The sequence below is a fragment of the Engystomops pustulosus genome, chromosome 2 (genome assembly GCF_040894005.1).
Source record: "Engystomops pustulosus chromosome 2, aEngPut4.maternal, whole genome shotgun sequence".
NCBI classification, from domain to species: Eukaryota; Metazoa; Chordata; class Amphibia; order Anura; family Leptodactylidae; genus Engystomops; species Engystomops pustulosus.
This window is the reverse complement of record NC_092412.1, coordinates 174,271,980-174,295,557: the sequence shown is the minus strand read 5'-3', so window position 1 is coordinate 174,295,557 and position 23,578 is coordinate 174,271,980. Positions and strand designations below refer to the sequence as shown.

Here is a 23,578-nt window from a genome sequence, read left to right as displayed (position 1 = left end):
GTACATAAAAGTCACTCACAGCACTGACAGCTCTGATCAAAAATTAGGCCAGTGGGACAATCTTGCTGGTAGGTGAGTCCTTTCCAGCAGTTCCAAAAAGCACTTTCATTCCCTGCCACTGGGTAAAGGCCATTTGCTTTTCCAACACAGAAGCTGTTTTCATCTGAACTGCTTCTGCCCTTAGTTGAGGGAGCAGAATTAATGCCTGTAAAGTAATAATAAACAATTCATATATATATATATATATATATATATATATATATATATATATATATATATACAGAGAGAGAGAGAGAGCGCTAACACACAATGAAATATAAAGGTTGCCCCCTGTCATGTGTAAAATATACCAGTATACGTTAATACTCAATTTATTGCTCATATCGGAGGACTAGAGATACGCTACACAAATCTTTTTTTTTTTTAAATTATTAATATTATTAAAACAATTACTTACAACATTGACAGCTCATACTGAAAACCAAACTATCAGGACAAACTTGATGATAGGTGAGACCTTTCCAGCAGTTCCAAAAGGCATTTTTTTCCCCTGCAACAGGATACAAACCACTTTTTTTTCCTACACAGAATCCATTGCTTCCAGAAGTTTTAGAAGAATGGCTTTCACTGCCCTTTGAATTATCATCAGCTTTAGTGTTCTTTGTGTGGTCTGTAGAATGAGTGCTCTTGGGATTCCCATTAGAATGACTACTTGGATTGTTATTGATTTTTGGATTGTCAGAATGTCCACCTCCGGTATCACTGTTTTTTGGAAGGTCCTTACTGTTGCTGCTATGGTTGTGAGAATCACTGATTTTTGAGTGCCTACCAGAATCACTACTCTTTTCATGACTGCTGGTTCCATGTGGGTTTGCTGAAGGCGCTTTTGGTGAAGTGTTGCAACCTGTTAGATAAATAGTTTACATGTCACTTCTTGCTCAACAGACATACCTTCAGTGTGAATAAATTGTAGTAGTATGTATAACTGATCTTTTGCTGACAGTCAGGCTAAGTTTAAAGGGGCTGGCCGGGAATTAAAAAAAATATATATATATAAGGCCGGGCTGGCTATAAAAACGATAAACCTCTTATGTTCCACTCTTCTGCCGCTCCTGTTCACCTGCAGTGTTTCCCGTCACCGCTGTTCTCTATGTGTATAGAGAGGTTGCAGTGACATGCTACAACCGAAGTTCAGGCTGTAGCAGGTGCGCTGCTGTAGATGTAAGGTCGCCATTGGCCTCTGTAAATAAACAGAGACTTTGCAGTGATATGTGGCACTGCAACTTAACAGTAGGACCGCAGGAGAGGGTTTATTGTTTTATAGCCCCCCAGATAACCAAAACCCCATACATAGTTATAGGCTTCATAAGTATTGTTTGTAATAAACTACATTTTACTTTTGCATGGTATACAAAGGCAAGGGTATAAAAATGTATACACCCAGATTTAATGATAATTTCTCAGGACATGTAGAAGAAACGTTTAATTAACCTAGGTGGGTACTGAATCTTATCATATATATTGTTGTTACTTTCCAGTATGTACTGAGATCTAGCAACATAGTCTGTAAGTAAGTTAATAATGGAAAATATGCTTTAGCATCAAGTTTGTCTTCTATTTTGTTATTATTAAGTTGGTTTAGATTGGACCAATAATAAAAAGGAATTATTATTGCATCTCCTACTCAACTATCTATCTATCTATACTGCATTGAGCTATAGGTGAGTAGTCAAAAATGTATTATATGTATTAGTTATTTTGCTATAGAAATTACTTACCCATTGAGTGGATGCCAAGGGTGCTGTGCAATGTTGAAAGCAAAGGGTATTTACCCTGGTTACAGAAGGTACCAGTGAAGTCATCCATATCAATAGACCACACCATAGCGCCACCAAAACTATTCTGGATTAACCACTCTGCCTAAAATTTAATAAAACTACATGGTGACACCTTTAATGATGATTAATAAATGGATAATAGTTTATTAGTTAGTAGAAAATGAAATTAGAAGAATTCAGAAGCTTATTGTTATAGATTACAAGCTGGAACATGAACAAAATATATGTAACTAATTCAAGCATTTCATATACCTTAAGTTGGAAGCTGTCCATATTATCATATCCCACCCAGTCTTTGCCCTTGAAAGCAAAAGGAACGTATTCTCCAAATGACCATTCACTTGTGGCTCCATTTTTCAGAAACATACAAATCTGGCAAAGAAAATATATTTAAAAAAAAGCATAAAGCAAAAAATACACAAAGTAAGCAACTGAAAAAGTTCTTTAGTTACTCCTGCATTGTAATCAAGTAATCCTGCCTACTATGCCTTCTCTGTCAATTTTCTAATGGAGAAGGCATGTACAAAATCCTCATACCTGCAAGTTTTAGATATTCTAACCTGCACAAAACTTGTTTAAGCTAAAATCTTATTTAAAATGTCAGTCTTAAGAAATTTCCCCTACTGTCTTCTGCTATACTTTACTATTATATTTAATAACATGAGGATATATGGCAGATTTTCCTACCAGGCGCATGTGACACACTTTATCAGACACTGTTGACTTGTACATAAAGCTTCTAACAGAGCCTGCATGACAAGGCTGTATGGCTTGGTTCTCAGAGTCTCGACTCAGAACCAGCATATATAAGTTCTATATGTAATCAGTATACATACAAGTGAGAGAAATACAAGTTAAGGAAAAGCATCATACCTCATAGTAAGCCCAAATACCAGCTTGATTGGTATATGGACCTGCAGGTCCAGGCCCTACAGTTTTAGCACCCATAGCAGTATCAGATGGATTCTTTAGTAGGAAGGTGCGTCCATAAGTTGGAAACCCAATAATGAGTTTTGAAGCTGGTGCTCCATGGATCTTCCAGTAGTTCATCACAAATTCCTGGAATGTGATATTTTAATTTCAAAGTTATAAAAAGGGAAAGTTTACCATATACACATACTGTAATATGAAATTGCCCAGTTGCACTTTGAACTGAAGGCAGCATTGACAGTAGATTACAGATCAATCTCCTACTGTATAGCAGACAGTAAACTGACCACAGTGTTCCCATTAGACTGTAATGTTCACACAACAGTCGAGACTGAATGCATTAACACTAGACTGAGGACAAGACTGCAGCATTAACAGTAGACTAATACTTAACATCTACAACAGACATTATGTAGCATTTAACCTTTTCAGGAGAAATCACGTTTCCAGTTTCAGTTTTTCACTTCAAACATTTAAAAAGAAAAAAGTTTCCAAAAGATTCTCTATTTTGTTTTTAGATTTAGTTGATGTTATAGTTACAAACAGTGAAAATAAAATTGTAATGCATGGTCAAATTCTTCAAAATTGTCACATGAACTTAAAATGACCATTATAAATGAATTCCCTCTGGTGTGATAGTTTCTCTGATATATAATATGTAAAAATGTAAAGTGTCTGGTAAACAGGGTACTATGTAGATGTATATATAATGTATTTATATATAAAGCATAAAAAAAAATATATACAAAAGTAAACAACTGAAAAGGTTATTGGGTTACTGCTGCATTGTAATTAAGTAATCCTGCCTACTATGCCTTCTCTGTCAGATTTCTAATGGAGAGGGCATGTAAAAATCCTCATACATGCCACTTTTAGATATTCTAACCTGCACAAAACTTTGGGCGTAACAGGGTGGGTAGTGAAGCGTGGCAGGGAGTGCAGGGGGTGTGAACTCTATGGTCTACTGTATTTTCTATAGTCTCCACCAGAAAACCGACAAGGTAAAGCTAAAATCTTGTTTAAAATGTCAGTCTTAAGAAATTTCCCCTACTGTTTTATGCTGTTCTTTATTATGATATTTAACAATATGAGGATATATGGCAGAGTTTTCTATTTATAGCTCTCTCTCTCTCTCTCTCTCTCTCTCTCTCTCTCTCTCTATATATATATATAAAAAGCTGGTGCTATCACAAAACCTTCAGCCTAGGCAGCCCTCCCCGAGCAAACAGCAGAGGCCACCGGCCACATTATTAGGTACACCTGTCCAACTGCTGGTTAACACTTAATTTCTAATCAGTCAATCACATGGCGGCAACTCAGTGCATTTAGGCATGTAGACATGGTCAAGACAATCTCCTGCAGTTCAAACCGAGCATCAGTATGGGGAAGAAAGGTGATTTGAGTGCCTTTGAACGTGGCATGGTTGTTGGTTCCAGAAGGGCTGGTCTGAGTATTTCAGAAACTGCTGATCTACTGGGATTTTCACGCACAACCATTTCTAGGGTTTACAGAGAATGGTCCGAAAAAGAAAAAACATCCAGTGAGCGGCAGCTCTGTGGGCGGAAATGCCTTGTTGATGCCAGAGGTCAGAGGAGAATGGGCAGACTGGTTCGAGCTGATAGAAAGGCAACAGTGACTCAAATCGCCACCCGTTACAACCAAGGTAGGCAGAAGAGCATCTCTGAACGCACAGTACGTCGAACTTTGAGGCAGATGGGCTACAGCAGCAGAAGTCCACACCAGGTGCCACTCCTTTCAGCTAAGAACAGGAAACTGAGGCTACTACAGTACTGTTGCTGACCATGTCCATCCCTTTATGACCACAATGTACCCAACATCTGATGGCTACTTTCAGCAGGATAATGCGCCATGTCATAAAGCTGGAATCATCTCAGACTGGTTTCTTGAACATGACAATGAGTTCACTGTACTCAAATGGCCTCCACAGTCACCAGATCTCAATCCAATAGAGCATCTTTGGGATGTGGTGGAACGGGAGACTCGCATCATGGATGTGCAGCCGACAAATCTGCGGCAACTGTGTGATGCCATCATGTCAATATGGACCAAAATCTCTGAGGAATGCTTCCAGTACCTTGTTGAATCCATGCCACGAAGAATTGAGGCAGTTCTGAAGGCAAAAGGGGGTCCAACCCGTTACTAGCATGGTGTACCTAATAAAGTGGCCGGTGAGTGTATTTCACCTCATGTTTCAGCGGAACTGGCCAAAATTTTCTTAAGCTCTTTTCTGCCTATTTTTAAAAGTATACATATAGATACACTCACCGGCCACTTTATTAGGTACACCATGCTAGTAACGGGTTGGACCCCCTTTTGCCTTCAGAACTGCCTCAATTCTTCGTGGCATAGATTCAACAAGGTGCTGGAAGCATTCCTCAGAGATTTTGGTCCATATTGACATGATGGCATCACACAGTTGCCGCATATTTGTCGGCTGCACATCCATGATCCGAACCACATCCCAAAGATGCTCTATTGGATTGACATCTGGTGACTGTGGAGGCCATTTGAGTACAGTGAACTCATTGTCATGTTCAAGAAACCAGTCTGAGATGATTCCAGCTTTATGACATGGCGCATTATCCTGCTAAAAGTAGCCATCAGATGTTGGGTACATTGTGGTCATAAAGGGATGGACATGGTCAGCAACAATACTCAGGTAGGCTGTGGCATTGCAACGATGCTCATTTGGTACCAAGGGGCCCACCACCAGCCTGAACCGTTGATACAAGGCAGGATGGATCCATGCTTTCATGGAACGCCAAATTCTGACCCTACCATCCGAATGTCGCAGCAGAAATCGAGGCTCATCAGACCAGACAACGTTTTTCTTCTACTGTCAAATTTCGATGAGCTTGTGCAAATTGTAGCCTCAGTTTCCTGTTCTTAGATGAAAGGAGTGGCACCCGGTGTGGACTTCTGCTGCTGTAGCCCATCTGCCTCAAAGTTCGACGTACTGTGCATTCAGAGATGCTCTTCTGCCTACCTTGGTTGTAACGGGTAGCAATTTGAGTTATTGTTGCCTTTCTATCAGCTCAAACCAGTCTGCCCATTCTCCTCTGACCTCTGGCATTAACAAGGCATTTCCGCCCAAAGAACTGCCGCTCACTGGATGTTTTTTCTTTTTCGGACCATTCTCTGTAAACCCTAGAGATGGTTGTGCGTGAAAATCCCAGTAGATCAGCAGTTTCTGAAATACTCAGACCAGCCCTTCTGGCACCAACAACCATGCCACGTTCAAAGGCACTCAGATCACCTTTCTTCCCCATACTGATGCTCGGTTTGAACTGCAGGAGATTGTCTTGACCATGTCTACATGCCTAAATGCACTGAGTTGCTGCCATGTGATTGGCTGATTAGAAATTAAGTGTTAACTAGCAGTTGTACAGGTGTACCTAATAAAGTGGCCGGTGAGTGTATATGTTGGGTGTTTTAAATGCTTTATATGTCCTTACAAGGTCATAAAAAATAACAAAGGGAAAAGGTCCCTTAGAGAATAACACATTCTCTAATTCACAAAAATACAGCATTTCACAGATATAAGTCCAATTTAAGTTTCCCCTAGACACGACCCTGTAACTTCTGACTTAGCGTCGGGGACGCCATCTTGGATTTCTGTATAACTGCCATGCTGCTGAGTTTCTCTCTCCCTGCAATCTAGCCCCCCTTTCCCCTACAGTCCAGGATGGAGCTCACTCACTGATGCACACTGAGACACAGACAATGGGGCACATTTACTTACCCGGTCCCTGTGCAATTCCCGATCCGGAATGTCCGATGAGTATGAACTCTGCTGCGATTCACGTAGATGGTGCCCGCCCCCCCTCCATTTTGTGTCGCATGAAAGCGCCAATGCGTCAAAATCCAATCACCTGCGCCAAAATCCTCTGCCAAATTCAGCGCGGATTGGAAGTCATCAGACTATCCAACCAAAGTGCAGCCTCAGAACCCTTAGTAAATGAGCCCCAATGAGTTCCTGCCGGCAGCAGCAGCATGGAGAGAACTACAAGCTACAGACAGATAAGTTATTTATCTGGGGAAACACAGCAGGATGGAACAGGAGATCTAGTGTGTTGTGGAATAGGAGAGATGTAGCAGGGCTGACAGTGTGTAATAGGCATCTAATGGATCTCATCATCTCATCTGTGATCTGTCTCATCTCTCTTTCTATGTGTCAGTGTGTTAGTAAAATGTACAGAAGCCAGATGCAAGTGTATATAAATCTGTACCATGATAATCTTTGAGCTAAGCCCATATCCCCTGATTAAGCCGTGTGAGAACGGCAAAACATGTTGGGGGGCTTCTGGCAATAAGTTTTAAATAGCAGGATCCACCGACAATGTGTATGACTCTGAGTACTTTAGACTAGAATCGTGGGCAGACTAGGAGGGGGTGGGGTGTGCGTGTGTTGCAGTAGGAGTACAAAACTAAAATCTAACAATCTAACAATCTGTGTGTGTGACTCCAGAAAAGTGTGCTGTCAAGGCTGACAATCTGATCGCCTGACCTGCTGACGGCTGTATCTTTGACTGCATCTTTTACACCTCTGCTGACACCACAAGTGGGCCACAAGTTGATGCATGCTATATCAAACCACTGTAGCTACCTACTGTCCCTGTGGGTCGACACTTCAATTCAAGACGTGTTTTCCAGGCTATGTTACCTGTGCATGTCATCTAGACCACTGTACCTGGCCCTATGCAGGATTGTTTATGCGTTTATTAATTGACATATAACAGCTACAGTGACTAGCATTTTCAGTGGTCCAGAATCTATTGTGGAGCGATAGTCACAGCACATGCACATCTCCCACCGCGATCTGCCCTACTCAATTTTGAGTTACTGCACTTTGCAGGTACACCACTATATTTGTCCTGAATCGGTTACTAGTCTGGCTACCTGGGAGACCAGTTCTAGCTGAATCATTACACTCCATTGGTGACTTTCCTGTGTTTTTAGGTCTCGACACTTTATTGTGTTAATATCACTCCGGTATTGAAATTTTAGGGGAAAACTCCTTTAAGGAAGAAAGTAGAAGGCATGTGCCGTTATTGTTATGTGAGCAGGCTTCTGGATAGATATTTTAGCGGGGTATGGGAGCTGTTTGATCAGTTTGAGAAGACTAACCCAGCACTCCAAGTCCAGCTAAAATCCTGGAAGATTAATCCACTTTTACCCTTTCTGCCGGAACTAATAGCAAACACTGTCTCACTAATGAATGCAGTGGCAGGACCAGCATGGGTCCTCCCACTCTATTCACTGAGGACAGAAATTGCTGAGGACACATTTGCAGTTGTCACTGTGCATTCCTACATTCCTGGTCTGCACTAGCACAGACATTTTCTGTCTCATTTTCTAGCTAAGGAAAGAATTCACCCAAAACACCATTTAAATATTGAAATAAAATAAAACTTGGAACTATAATGTCATATTTGTTATACTTACAATATTTAGGGTTCTTGATTCTCTGGAATTGCCAAATAGTGGACTATTTTCTCCAGTATATCCTTCCCAAGAGCCATGCAAGTCATAAGTCATAATGTTGATAAAATCCAGGGCTCTGTAAGATGAAGAATTTGACCACTGAACAATTAGAATTTCAGAAAACGTTCTTTTTCAGTACGGTAATTTAATTCAAACTCATATACAATATTATATAGAGCTATTAAAATTAAACTTTTCAAGTGTTTAATTTTGTTATTGTTGATGAAGGGAAACCCAAAAGTCATTTACTTCTACAACTGCACCTGCAAAACACCTTCCTAAAATGTAAAAGGTCCTTAAGCAGGGGCGTAACTACAGTGGTAGCAGCCATAGCAGCCGCTATGGGGCCCGCAGTGTCAGGGGGCCCCGTCAACTGATTTGACACAATAAAGAATGGAGGATGTGCACCATTATATCTATACTGTACTGCACATTGTCCAGCATAATATGTATATAACATGTACTTTGATGTATATATGCAGTATCTGTGATGTGTATATGGTGTCTGTATACACTGTTTGTGAGTATGTTGCATATGGTACTGTATGTATGTGTATATGCACATGAGTGTATTTATATGTGATTGTAAGTCGCATGTGTGAGTATACCAACATGTATATTTTTTAAGTGCAAAGGTGGGCCCCATGCAGTAGCCTGCTAGGGGACCCTGTCTCTCCTGGTTATGCCACTGTCATTAAGTCTGGTTCAGTAGGCTACACAATTGTGGGGAAAACTGCTGTATTAAAGGATATTAAAGAACGTTGAGTTGAAGGAAAACGTGGTAGAAAAAAGGTGCACGAGTAACCACACAGACATATCCAGAACATGGACTACAAGTGTTACATTTCATGTTTGAAGCCACTCTTGACCTATCAACAATGCCTGAAGCATCCTACCTGCACCATGATTAAAGGAAACCCACCAATTCCGATGGTGTTTATAAGCAGCAAATGCTGTGCAACAGCTCAGGGTGAGCTGGTGCCGGCGCTTATTTTCGTTATGTTTTTAAACCGTTGTAAAGCATTTAAACGCTTTAGTAATCTTTATATACAAGTACCTTCACTGCACCGTGGTCCGCGATTGGCGCACCATGCGCGCAACCACTTTGTGCGCCTGAATATGAAGTGGTCGCGCGCATGCTTTATATGGTTAACTTTTGAACACTGTTGCTTATCTAAACGATTTTGAGATAGTTTTTTCCCCACATGTTGTACTTCATTTTAGTGGTAAATTTTCGCTGATAAGTTTTATTTAAAAAAAAGAAAAAAAATTTGCCATTTTCGAAATTCGAAATCATTGCCTTTTCAGGCAGATAGATTTACCACCTAAAAAAATTGCTGAATAACATTTCCCATTTGTCTACTTTACATTATCATAATTTTTGAAATGTCTGGATAATTTATTTTGATGTCACGCGGCTTACATCGCTTTTCCGGATTTTCAGATTCGACTACTTTGTGGATAAATACAGTTTTGAATGAAATTTTACATATTTAGCGTCAAAACCCCCTATATAATCAGCCCATTTTCAAATCTGCACCGCTCAAGCTATCAGAAACAGCATTTACGAAGATTGTTAACCCCACGAGATCTTCGTTGTAATTTAATCAAAATGGAGGTGATTTCGTTATTGGGGCCATGTGACAGCATTTTTTGCGGGATGCTTTTCCCACTATTACCATTTTGGGGTTAGTATCCCCTATTGTTGAAAATTTAGGAACTTTTTTTTGAGGGCATGAGTAGAAAAGCATCAATTCTGTACTGGATTTTTTACTTTTTTTTTGGTGTTCACCGTTTAGCCTAATAATCATGTCATCTTTATTTTACGGGTCGATACGATTACGTGGATACCAGACATGAATATTTAGGCTTATGTTTTACTAAATTTGTCAAATAAAACCCTAATGTGGGGAAAAATCTATCATTTTTGTATTGCCATATTCCAATTGGCATTGTTACTTTTTTGGCTACGGAGCCGGTTGATGGTTTGTTTTTTGCGGGACATGTTGTACTTTGCACCAGTATCATTTTGGACTACATATGTTTTTTGATCACTTTTTATTGCATTTTTTGTGGGATTGAATAGGTAAAAATCATAATTTTTGGAGGGTTTATTTTACGGCATTTATCGTGCGGGTTAAATAATTATTTACTGTTATTCTACGGGTTGTTACGGACGCGGTGATACTATATTTGAGTGGTTTGTGTTATGATTTAGACTTTTTTTTTGCGTTATATTTCTCTTTATATGTTTTGGGGCTTTGGGGCATTTTTATTTCTTTCTTTCTTTATTTTTTATTGAATAACATTTTTTTTTTACTTTTTCACCTTTTCCACCATGGGACATGAACAAGCAATCATCTGATTGCTTGTTCATGATAATACTCTATATTGCAGGGTATTAGCAGTGTCAGCCTATGTAGATGCATAGGCTGGCACTGTGCCAGTAAGATGACGTCATAGACGCCATCTTACTGGCAATGCCTGCAGGCAACACGGGGGTCCAGATCGAACCCCAGTGATGCCACAGCAACGATCGGCGCTCCACAAAAATGGTTTGGGGGGGGGGCGATCGTGGGTTAAAGACCCGCAAAAGGCATGTTTGATGGCGCGCTGACCGCGGCATTTAACAGGTTAAGCACTGGGTGTTACACTGGGGTGTCGGCTATTAGTTACAGCTGGCACCCTGTGTTTTCCAATGCTGGTTTGGCTCAGATCTTGAGCTGAACCGGCATCGGCTCTGCGTTCGGTATATCAGACACTGAACGCTAACTCACTCGGATGTTAAGCGGTTAAATAACTGGGGCGCTAAACTGGGGAGCTAAACTTTTTGTACAAGTCAAAGTGAGTGCAATGGGTATAATATGTTTAAGTAAACATTTTTTAAATAAGTTACATAAATAACATATGTTACAACATTTCCACATTAATCCTTTTATTATTATAATTTATGTATTTTATAATATTTTGATTGGGTTATTTGGATACTATCATATGACTAGAGTGTATGACACACATTGAAGTAAATTAAAACCATTTCATTTGGCAATAATTGTATTTATGAGAATTAATGCCAAAAGCATTATATGCTTTTGTTGCTGGAGAGTAGCACCACAATGATGGGGAGGCCAGAAGGACCCCTTTCATTAAACACTTGTAAGAGCCCAGCGCCATAAAATCTGAAGATGTGCATATTGAACCTGTTAATTTTTCTTTTTCCTTTAAAAATATGGGTTGACTAATAAGTTTCATGTAGAATAAGTAAAGTTTCATGTACAATAATTGAATTAAAAAAACAACTAACATGATGCCAATATGTACAGTAGTCCAGGGACATACTGGTAAGTAGTCCAAGGACATACTGGTAATAAAATTGCAAATACATGTATTATACAGATTTATAGATATCTAGATAATAGGGCAAAATGAATATATTTTCTTACTCAGCAATTTGTTGTATCTGATAACTAGATTGTATATTGTTGATGCTTGAAGCCACTGCAGCAGTCAGCAGGAGTCTTGGTCTTTTTGTTGTCAACGCTTCTTTTTCAAATGCTCTTCTTATTTCCTGTGACAGTGTACAAGCATAGTTTTAATTCAGAAAAGAATAATTATTTCTACCCATCTCTCCCAGCCATTACCCAGACAACACCTTATGTGGAGATGTGGCTTCCTTCACTTTTCACTGGCCATTTAAAAACGGTATATTAAAAAGATAAGCAAGCAGCTGTAAACAATTGTTTCCATAGTATCATAGTAAATTAGGTTTGATAAAGGTCCTTCCAAAAATGTTCATCCAGTGGAAGGCAAATAAAGCCTGCATAATTCTCATGCCAATTGGCTTATTTATGGTTGCACTGAGATTGTTACCTGAACCAGGATGGTAAACAGTTGCTTGTCCCTTGGTAAACTTCCTCTTGAGCCAGGATACTCCCAGTCAATATCCAATCCATCAAAATCATACTTTCTGAGAAACTCAATTGCTGATGCAATAAATGTTTGACGATTCTTTGATGTTGACACCATTGACATGAAACTGCCGAAAAGCAAATGTAACTTGTATAACCTGTATTAGTCATAAATCTTGATGTACTTAAAAGTTCTTTACTTACGGTTTTGTTCCAAAACTCCATCCACCAAGAGATACTAGTGTTTTCAAGTCACTATTTCTACAAAGAAGACACAGTAGGTTTTTTTTGTTCATGTAATTTAACAAATAATACAGCAATCTCTAAAGTAAGATAAAAAAATATATTCTTTATTGGTAAATATACGTACTTTGCATTATATACTGTAGTGTACAGAGAGATGGAGGTATTCATGAAGTGATACTTCGCTTATCACAAGACAACCTTAGTCTTTAGTAAAAAAGTGTTATTACAAGTCTCGGTTCCATATGGTTTCCATGTGGATCACATGACCAACCATCTGCAGCCATTTTATGGGCAGGCATTTCTGAACTAGAGGACTTTACTTTACATTTCAAAGGAGCAGTCCAGAACTTTTGATATATGTATATTGGTAAATTACCCAATATCCTAACCCCCCGACATTACAAAAAACTTGAAGTAAAGCAAACAACCCCTTTAACTGTCAAATGCACAATTTCCTCAGCATGGTTTTCCTTTCTCCACCAGTCATTGTTTACATGGCAACAACAATAGTGTTTCATCATTGTTGCTAGGTTAAAAAAGATTTAGAACATGAAGAAGAATTTAACATTTAAGAATCGTGATGTTTTGTCACATTAGGCAACCAGCCAATATGAATAATAAGCTATATTTTGGTTCTTCATAATATGATCTTGATAACATAATGTTACATACCGATTTTTCAGGCTTTTGATAGCATTGTATTGATTTACATCATTCCATTCTAAGGCAGTAACTTTGTTGTTGGAAATGCCAGCATATGCATATATTAGGTGTGTACACAGACATGCGTCAATATTATTTGTATTAAACTTCCCTAGTCCAGGTCTGTACTGTGCCCAGTTGGTGAAATAGCATATCAATTCATAAGCCGAGCCTGTTTTTTACCAGATGAAAAAAAGTAATTAGAAAACTGTTTATGGAATACAATATTAGGTTTTATATACAATATACCCTTTATATTATTACATAGACTTTATTCAAAACTTGAAACATTTATGAGAAGGCTTGACACTCAAGAATAAAAAAAGGTTTCAACGTAATAAAACTTAGGAGAACAAAATCAACATGTATTTTCTTGTACTCAGTATGACAAAATACAGTATTAAACACCATTATGATTGGATATATCTATAAAATTGGTATTATGGTAAAGGGAACCTGTTTTCAGGAACCCTTTTTCTGGCTCCCCAATGTCCCCATAGAGAAAAGTGTACACATTGGAAAAGAGTTTTTGTAGTAAAACTGTCTTCTTCCAAAAAAAATATAAATTAAAGTTTACCTTTCTGTATGCGGAGATGTGCCCGAGTCCTATGGGAGTGGCCAGTGAAGAGTGGTTTCCTCCCCACCCTCGGTAAACTTCTGTCATTCATTGATTTCAATAAAAAAAAAAATCCTATGTCTCCATATATCCGCCACCCCCCTGCCGCTTCCCCCCTCAGGACATCATACATGTCTGCCCCACTCCTCACTGGTCACTCCCATGGGACTAGGGACACAGCTCCGCATACAGATATCTTAGAATTGCTTAGATTATTTTACACCTCACCTGCTGAGAGTCTGGTACAGAAACAAAAATCTGCAAGTCAATGTAATATGGAATTGATCGCACTTTCTTATAATGTCACCCAGCAGAAGGAGCAGAATTGAAATGATTCTTCTCTTTGTATGGTTATTGAATGTAGCTAGAGGCACAGAATGAGTAGAGGGTGTTTACAGTTTAAATAGCCACTCGTCTGGTGCAATCATTGCAACGGCTAACTATATGCCATCCCAACAATATGCCTGTATGCTCCCTGATGATCTGGGTATAAGACCCAGTGAAATGTGATTAGTAGGGTGTAACATCTGTGTCAGTGTCATTCTCGGTATGTGGTGTGTGACTAAGGAGGCGCTGATTTTATCTCTGCACCTTTCTTGGACTTCTGTAGTTTGAACATAGGTTTTATTTGCTATACTGTTTGTTTTGATGTATACCACACCTGTCTCTTTTCTGCAGTTTAGCTTTGGTCCAGTGATAGTTAATTGGTGATGATTGACAAGCTTCAGAATCACCTGCTCCCTGTGATGTCTGGATCTCTAAGCACTCATCTAATCACTATTGATACCGTGGCATTGAGATCACAACCTAGTCTTCTTTATCATTTCTTGAGTGCCATTTATAGAAGTTTTTTGTAAGCTTTGTACCTTCTTTGCAATTTGTATCTTTGATTCCTTTTGTCCTGACTTTGGGTTGTTATTCTCACTACTATCCTGTTTAGTGTCTTTTCTAGTGTCTATCCTGTCTTTTGTAATGTATTGCACTATTTGTTGTGACATTTTAAATAAAACTAAGAGCATCATCTCACAGTAAGTGTAAGAATTTCTAATAATAAAAATATTATTCACTTACATACTATATATCTGCATATACATTTAATTAATGCAAAAAAGTTGAGAGATGAGCAGGTTGGTCAAAATTTGGGTTCAACTGATTCATATGAATTTCACCAAAAACTCCACTTGGGACACAAAGTTAATGGGGACTTGGATTTTATCACTTAGTAAGGGCTAAAGGGCTGAAAAAAATTATGTCACAGTGTTTAATGGCACTCTGGGTGTTCAGACCCAGCAATAGGAAAACCACAAGCCCTTTCTATCACTACGCAAAAAGGTGCTCTGGTTGTTTAGACTGAAGTAGTCTCTATGCGGTAAAAGATGCAATGGGAAAACCAGAAATAGTTCCTCTCACCTGTTTAAAATTTTAATGCAGATTGACAAAATTTCAGGCCCAAGTTCCGGGAATATAGAAAGTGAAAATTCAAGTTACATAATATGAAAAGTCAAAATTTCAAGTTCAAGTTCCGGGTATACGGAAAGTCAAAATTACAAGTTTTAGTTCAAAAAATGTGGAGTTGAAAAAGTTGAAGTTCATGAGATGCAAATTTAAAAAACTTTACAGTTGAAGTTTTTAAGAAATGCAGAATTTATTCAGACACAAACTAAACCAAGTTACATGACATCCATGCCTGGTTTATCTTAATAAACATTTGGAAAACATTGGTTGCAGAAAGCAGATCCTCTTGTCAATGATGACCCCACTAGTGGTGCTGAACACACATTCTAACAGCTTACTAGCCGCAGGGCAGGACAGCACCTTCATGGCATAAAGGGCAAGCTCTGGCCATGTATCCAATTATCACACCCAAAATTCGAGAAGGGAAGACCCATCCTTCTGTACCAGAAGAAGGGCCCCAGAAGAAGCCCATTATGAAAAACATGTGTTGGGGTCGTGAACACGCCTTTGGTCTGTATCAGTGATAGATTTTCCCTCATTTTACCCTTCTGTATTTGGGATTTACTGGTTACCCCTATTTTTGTTGTTGGGCTCCTGGTTATGTATTTGTGTCTCTGGCTGCTGACACGGGTGTGTGTGGATTTATTTTGGTCTACACTCAGACTTAGCAGCTCTCTTGTGATAACTTTGCTTATTTATATGTTTTACAATGAACAGTGTGTACTGTTTTTGAGTCTGTCTGTCCCTTTTATGTTCCTTTAAGGATAAAGATGTGTTGAATGTACAATAACTAATAAAGTATAAGTTTTGTAATAATTTATATGTGCTTTGCTTGTTTTTCTGCACATACCGGTGGTGACTGGCGGCGGCCCAATTAGCCAGTTTCACCCCGGACATTTTTATTTACCGGTGGTATATCTCCACCATTAAGGTAACATTCTGCCTTCTGGTACTACATGCTCCATCCAATGGTGTTGAAGGTTGAGGAGAAATGAACATGGTGAACAGGCTGAGACTTCACATGTCCTTTCACTGTAGCACCAGCTCTATCAACACCACCAGCAATACCATAGCCATGTTCCTCTCCCTTAAATCCTGCTTTCCTCATTTTAAAAGACCTGCAGTAGAAAACAATACAGTGACTGCACCTGTAGAATCTAGGTACTACTGCATGCTATTCACTGACCACAGAACCTTCATAATCTAGGTATTAGTGCATGCTATTTACTAACATCAGAACCTTTATGATCTAGGTATTAATGCATGGTATTCACTTATGATAGCACCTTTACCATCTAGGTATTCGTGCACACTTTTCATTTACAATACCACCTTTGCCCTCCAGGTATTAGTGCACGATATTCACTAACAGCAGCATCTTTCTGATTTTTCAGAGTGCCCTAAAAAGGCAATTATTTCATATTTCCACTTGTCCCTAATCACAGCAGCACCATATCATTTACAAAGTGCCCTGAAAAGGACAATCAGTGGCATTTCAGAATTCCCTGCCTGTCTGACTGACCCTATTAACAGCAGCAAGCTCTACCTAGCTTTATCTCCTGTATGGCATTGCGTCTGAACATGTGCCCCTGCTTTTATTCTACATAACATGAACAGCCTAGCCAATCATAGGCATGCCCACAGAGGACATGCCTTAGGTGGCTAATGGGCTGCAAGCTGCTTGATAGACCGCTCAGCAGTCAATTAAGCTGCTTGGTACTTTTTCCCGAATATATAGACACAGATCGGGAACAGCAGCGGAACCGAAGTTCGCAATTCTGGTCACAACTAGTCATTAAGGTAGGTATTCTTTCCATAAACAAAACCTTATATAACTTACCAAATTGAACTCCCAATGCCAGTGCCAATACTACAAAATAAGAAATAAAGCAGAATATTTTGTTTTAAATAAGCACTTACTGTATTGTTTACATTTAGAACCTGGCAAGATGTGGAAGATGACATATCACAGTACATTAATGTCATAACAATTATTAATTGGTAATGATATTGCAATCATATTTTTACCCCTTTCTGCCCTTTGCACACTACATGTGCAGCATGGCAGGCATGCACTTAAAGAGAACCTGTCAGAAGAAATAGACCTAATAAACTACTACCACTATGTTGAACCTTAAAATTCATGTTTCTTTCATGTGATAACACCATACAGAAAATCTACTTTCAAATGAAATTTGAATTGGTTGTATAAAGTCAAAGAGGAGGAGAGTTCAGCACTGAAGTCAAGCTTTACTTGGCTAAGAATGTCAACTTCACTGAATGACCTGTGTCCAAGGACATCTGTAACCAGCAGTCCAGAAGTCTGGTGCAAGATGTCCCTTACAGTGAAGGGGAGATTCTGAGGCAGGGAAAGCTTGACTTCAGTGATAAACTCTCCAACTCCTTGATTTTATACAACCAATTCATATCTCACTTCAAACTTAATTCCCAGATTATGCCATCATGCTGAGCCATGAAAGAAGCATGATCCGGATGGTGTTAAGCATACTGGTAGTGGTTTATTGGCTCAATTTCTGCTGATAGGTTCTCTTTAATAAATCAAAGTGCATTAACTTTGGGGGGTTTTACATTAATAAAGTTACAATTACACATAGTCCAAAATACCATATATACAATCTGATTCACCAATAGCTGCATGGTCTTGAAGCTGTGTGTCAACAGCATGTAAGGATAAAGTTCAATAGCATGAATTAGATGGTCATGGCCATGGAATTAAAGATAAAATGAAGTTTTGTTGTTAAAAGCACATAACCAACATGTGGGAAGGTATAATCCAAACATCTTATCTGTTTCACATCATTAAGGGTCTACAATTCAGAGTGATCACTCTTGAAACCCTTACCATTTTTTGATAATACCTTCCCTCTACCATGTTGCTCACGTGCCTTTAAAGATGATGAAGTAATGGAGACTTCATTTTATTTTTACGCTTTAAAAAAAATCATACTTTAGGAATTTCCTTTACTGCTGGGTTGGAAATCAGAGCACAAGGGTATTTGGTAATTGTATAAACAGTGCCAGAGTAGTTCTCAATAGAGCCATAGCATCCCCTTCACCTTCTTTACCATGGCATGGTTTCTATGTAAACAAAGATAGTAGCATTACAAATGCAAACTCATCCTGCTAGTAAAAACAAACCTTTGTGGCATAACAATGACTATTATTGATCCTTTGGTGAAATCAAATATGTAAGTCTACCATTATATATGATTGTACCAATATCTATATACTCTATCAAAGCTGTAATTTGAGTTTCTTTTAAAAGGAAATATATCGGTAAAGTACTAACCTGTGCAAAGGATAACCTTTGCCATTGTTGCCCAACGACCAGCAACAATGTGCAACTCGTGAGTTTTTATAGTTTACAGCTATTATGACAAGGACTGCAGTGACCTATCAGAAAACAGACTTGTGTTTAGGAAATGTATAATTGCTTAATAAACGTGGTATTATTACATGCAACGGCACATATTTGATGTATTGTATTGTAGAAACATGTTGTAGCTACTAGCAGTGTATCAGCTTACACATCAGTCAGATTGATTATGAAAGAGCATAAGAATCTAATCTCTATTCACATTTAGTTCAGAGACATATTGTTATGCAATACAGAACAACAATCTTACAAGTTATATCAAATATTTTAATCACAACTGATAAAAATGCTGTGTCTAAATGAATTAGATGAAGCCAAAAACAATACTTAACTATGGAAATATTGTAACTCAGCCTTGTTCAGTAGATTAGCCAAGGAGATCTGATCAAAATCAATGTCAGCACTAGGTCAGCTGAGGTACACATAAGATTCCATGCAGAAGTGTGAACATGGCCTTAAAGTTTAAACTGCCTTATGCACTTCCATATCTATTGTAATTGCTATGTTCACATTTAGCTTTTAATCTGATACACTGTGCTTTAAAGGAAATATACCATCAAAATCCAGCATGATAAACCAGGGACCCGTAATTATAGATCCAGGCACTGTGACTGGTAAACTTAACTGTGACTGGTTATCTATGGCCTCCTTTCTTCTAAAGTCAACTTAAAAGTATGCTGATGAGCCAGGAAGGCCTTTTGGCTTGTTACAGAAACCCTCTGTCCAGTAGCTTCACAGGCTATTTTTACACTGCTTAGCAGCATGTCTCAGTCTGACCCTCCCCTGTACTTCCTATAATCTCGGCAGCAGTGAGGATACAATAGGAGGCCACATTAGGACAATTTTCGATTCTAGGGATGGTAGGAAGAAGACTACTAGGATGACAAGTTATGTAGTGTAATATCTAATATTTTGAAAAACTACTGACCCTTATCGGATTTGGACAAATATTGGGAAAAATTTGGTTTGTGACCTGTACTTGACCTCAAAGTCAATGAGGACTCGAATTTTATCATACACAAATAGCTGTAAAATTGAGGTAGTAAAAATGGTGGGCTTAACAACAGGGCAGTTGTCAAAAATAGTCTAATGAAAGTACTGAAAATAATAATATGACATAATAAATGAAAATAAACAAAGAAACAATAAAAAAAATGTAATTAAAAAAATGCTGGTGTTTGATGACGGTTTGGGTAGCTGCTGTTTTACTCAGCTAAAATGACAGTGAGGGGCAGCTCGAAATTTGAAATATTTGTCCTTTTCAAGGCAGTGTGAAATACTGTACGTGTATTAACAGAATGGAGAGGCCAGGGTTGAGGCATTGGTTACTTACATTGCAAAGAGTGCATCAAGTTCCATCAGATTGCATTCAACCCACTCTACCTCCTTTGTGCTCAGCCCTCCACCTCATCCCTGCTCCAAAAAGCTAAGATATATAAGCTGATAGAGCAGTCACTAATGCTCAATGATAACTTTCCTAGCTCTGTTGGCAATCTACCTGTCTCTGCCCCAGTCCTCAGATGCCCAACAACTTGTTTTGGAGGATGAGGATGTGGATAATGCACCGTTGTAAGATTTGAAACCAAAATACCAACTTCTGGAGCTTTCTGCAATGTGGAGTGCAACAGTGAAGTCTTGGTGGAAAAAGATCTGAGTGGTGATCACAAAGTCCTAGACCCAACATGGATCAAAGCCAATTTTTAATTTTCCTTGACTGACCCTATCTCCAATAGTATCCTTTCTCTAGCTATGTCCTGACTATATTATGATGATATAGATATAATTAGTACTGTTACTGCTCTTTAGAAATAAATGAATCTAGGTCACAGGGACACTGCAATTAAGAAATACACACATCCAGTTAAGGTTTGATGAAAATAGGTAAGACTGGCACTGTAAGGTAACACTGTATGATGTGAATAGTACTAAGACTGGTACGGTAAGGTAACACTGTATAATGTAAATAGCACTAGAACTGGTACGATAACATAGAACTGTATGATGCAAATAGTTCCAAGATTGGTGCTTTAATGAAACACTATATGAGGCAAATAGTACTAAGACTACTACAGTATGGTAGTAATGAATAATGAATAGTAGTAAAACTGCAATGTAGCAGCCTTTAATTATCAATGTGTAGTTCTTCAGAGTGCTCTTAAAAGGGCTATTATTTCAGATATCTACCTGTCCTTATAACAGCAGGTTCCTCTCACTACCTAACTGACCTGCAAATGGCAATCGCTCATTTCTACTAACTACTGTTATCTGACCGACCCTATCTCGATCCTCAGCCTCTACAAGCTCTGTCTCCTATCTGTAATTGTGCTGGGGTATGTGACCCTGCCTCTTCTACAGCTGTATCACATGTCCCATCATGTCCCACATGGTTGTTCGGGAGATGAACCCTGGTTTATTGGCTTCTAAGTAATTCATCAATGAGCTTAAGCTTGCCACATTTTCTAGAACATGTCATTTAGATTTGGGGTCTTGGGTGCCAGACCCGCTGAACACTATTTGTAATACTAATCCAGATTTCCCAATTTGTCAGAGGCTGGAGGGGCATGTTACTTTAAATCCTAGAAAGAATAGAATTTTCTCTTTCAAACCACGTCCATCAAGCTTGTGGTTCTGTGATCTACATTACTGGTGATACAAGCAGGTAAATTCATTGTTTAGAATGCAAGCTCAAGTTAACCCTTTCAGGACCTGGCCCTTTTGTGTTTTTTCATTTTCATTTTTTACTCCCCATGATCAAAAATCCATAACTTTTTTATTTTTCCATGTACAGAGCTGTGTGATGGCTTATTTTCTGCGTAACAAATTGCACTTCATAGAGATGGTATTGAATATTCCATACCGTGTACTAGGAAGCGGGAAAAAAATTCCAAATGCAGTGAAATTGGTAAAAAAACGCATTTGTGCCGTCTTCTTTATATAGGTTTTATAATGTTTTCATACATTTAAAAAAATTAAAACCTCCTGTACAAAAATTTTTTGGGGATTTTGCCATCTTCTGGCGCTAATAACTTTTTTATACTTTGGTTTACAGAGCTGTGGGTGGTGTCGTTTTTTGCGGATTTTGATAACGTTTACAATGTTATCAATTTTAGGACTGTTCGACCTTGTGATCACTTTTTATATAATTTTATTATTTTTTTAAATGACAAAAAAAGTGCCATTTTCGTCTTTGGGAGCGATTTTCCGTTACGGGATTAAACGCAGTGAAAAACCGTTATCATATTTTGATAGATTGGGCATTTTCGGACGCGGCGATACCTAATGTGTTTATGATTTTTACTGTTTATTTATATATATATCAGTTCTAGGGAAAGGGGGGTGATTTGAGTTTTTAGGGTTTTTTATTATAATTTTTTTTTTTAATTTTTTTATTTTTAGTATTTTTCAGACTCCCTAGGGTACCTTAATCCTAGGGTGTCTGATCGATCCTATCATATACTACCATACTACAGTATGGCAGTATATGTGTATTTTACTACTCATACATTACAATGTGCTGATAGCACATTGTAATGCATGGGTTAACCCGAAGTAGCCTCGGGTCTTCGTGAGACTGGAGGTTACCATGGCGACGGATCGCCGCCCCCCATGCGCCGCAATCCTTTTGAAGTGATCAGCGGGAAAGACTTACCGGCTATGGAGAGGGCTCAGCGCGTGAGCCCTCTCCATTCACCCGCGGCCGACCCGTGACGTGCTATTACGTCACGGGTCGTGAACGGGTTAAAGACCCAATTCCCTCCTTTGTATTAACTGCCCATATCTCAGTTGTGTAGCTCATAAAGCCACACGTGATTTGAAAGAGTTCATTCTATAGATCTTAAGATTTAAGCATCTAAAGTGACCTTAACTTGACTAATCTCAAACTAAATATGACTTTTCTCTGCTCATTTTGAAGGAGACGTTGAGGCAGATTTCCAATAGGTAAACTGGTGAGGTGGCACACAGAAAGGACAATGCTAGAATGGATATAAAACATCCTACCTGAGGTCGCTTCTAGTTTAATGTGTAAACTAAGATTTTTTGATCTACTTAAATTGGTTGTCCACTTTAAGCTAATTTCAGCAAATAATTGATATTGTTTGTGCAATGAAAAGTTATACAATTTATTTTATATTTTCTGTATCATTTCTGCTTGCTGTCATTCAGGAGCCAAATGTAAATCAGTTATGATATTAGATGATGATGAGTGAACCCATTCTTTGAGAGTCTGCATTGCAATCAGTTTTGAGGTGGTTTTAGGTGTAGCTTTGTTAATTAAACAGTTTAAAGACATTTGTTAAACAGGTTTCAAAATCAAATTCATCCTTTAAGCTAATGTAAAGAAAAGGAAAAAAAAAATGTAAAGTGCAAATATTGGGGGTCAATTACTAAGGGCCCGATTCGCGTTTTCCAGACGTGTTACCCGAATATTTCCGATTTGCAACGATTTTCCCTGAATTGCCCCGGGATTTTGGCGCATGCGATCGGTTTGTGGCGCATCGGCGCTGGCATGCACGCGACGGAAATCGGGGGCGTGGCTGAACAGTAACCCGACGGATTCGGAAAAACCGCCGCATTTAAAAAAAAAAAAAGTGGTCGCACGGGCCATACTCACATGCACCACGATGAAGACGATGAACTCCGGGGCACCTCGGCGGACTTCGGCGCAGCAGCGCCACCTGGTGGACATCGGGCGCAGGACCTTCATGAATCGGCGGAAGACCCGACTGCTCGTCAGAGAAGCCGCCGCTGGAACGCGAATGGACCGGGTAAGTAAATGTGCCCCATTGTGTAGTAATTTTAAGTTATTTCGTTATTATCTATAAAAGTAGTTGTATGCTCATCTTCTCAGTTTGTGTAATCGTTACAACCTTGTTAATCAGTTCACGAGGCAGCCTTGGGTTTTCCCGCTGTCATCTATACCAGTGGGTAAAAAATGAAATCTCAGTTTGCCGCCCAACCGTGGTATTTTACTAGTTTTATT

At 38.8% G+C, this 23,578-nt stretch overlaps 1 protein-coding gene across 2 annotated transcripts in view; it reads right to left on the bottom strand.

The window, feature by feature from the left end:
- The window catches only part of LOC140118891 (uncharacterized), a 36,098-nt gene extending 17,200 nt beyond the window's left edge, over positions 1 to 18,898 (bottom strand). The window contains exons 1-12 of one of the 2 annotated variants that reach the window (XM_072137318.1): positions 18,511 to 18,898; positions 17,041 to 17,070; positions 13,100 to 13,301; positions 12,386 to 12,442; positions 12,144 to 12,309; positions 11,717 to 11,841; positions 8,235 to 8,349; positions 2,712 to 2,897; positions 2,091 to 2,210; positions 1,779 to 1,920; positions 830 to 904; positions 20 to 205 (exon numbers count right to left, since the gene is read on the bottom strand). In XM_072137318.1, coding sequence (XP_071993419.1) covers positions 20 to 205; positions 830 to 904; positions 1,779 to 1,920; positions 2,091 to 2,210; positions 2,712 to 2,897; positions 8,235 to 8,349; positions 11,717 to 11,841; positions 12,144 to 12,309; positions 12,386 to 12,442; positions 13,100 to 13,301; positions 17,041 to 17,070; positions 18,511 to 18,535 — 1,429 coding nt within the window. In that variant the 5' untranslated portion in view covers positions 18,536 to 18,898. Of the gene's footprint in view, positions 1 to 19; positions 206 to 457; positions 905 to 1,778; positions 1,921 to 2,090; positions 2,211 to 2,711; positions 2,898 to 8,234; positions 8,350 to 11,716; positions 11,842 to 12,143; positions 12,310 to 12,385; positions 12,443 to 13,099; positions 13,302 to 17,040; positions 17,071 to 18,510 lie in introns of both variants that reach the window. The other variant, XM_072137317.1, reaches the window with a different exon arrangement.
- Between the last annotated feature and the right edge of the window lie 4,680 nt (positions 18,899 to 23,578).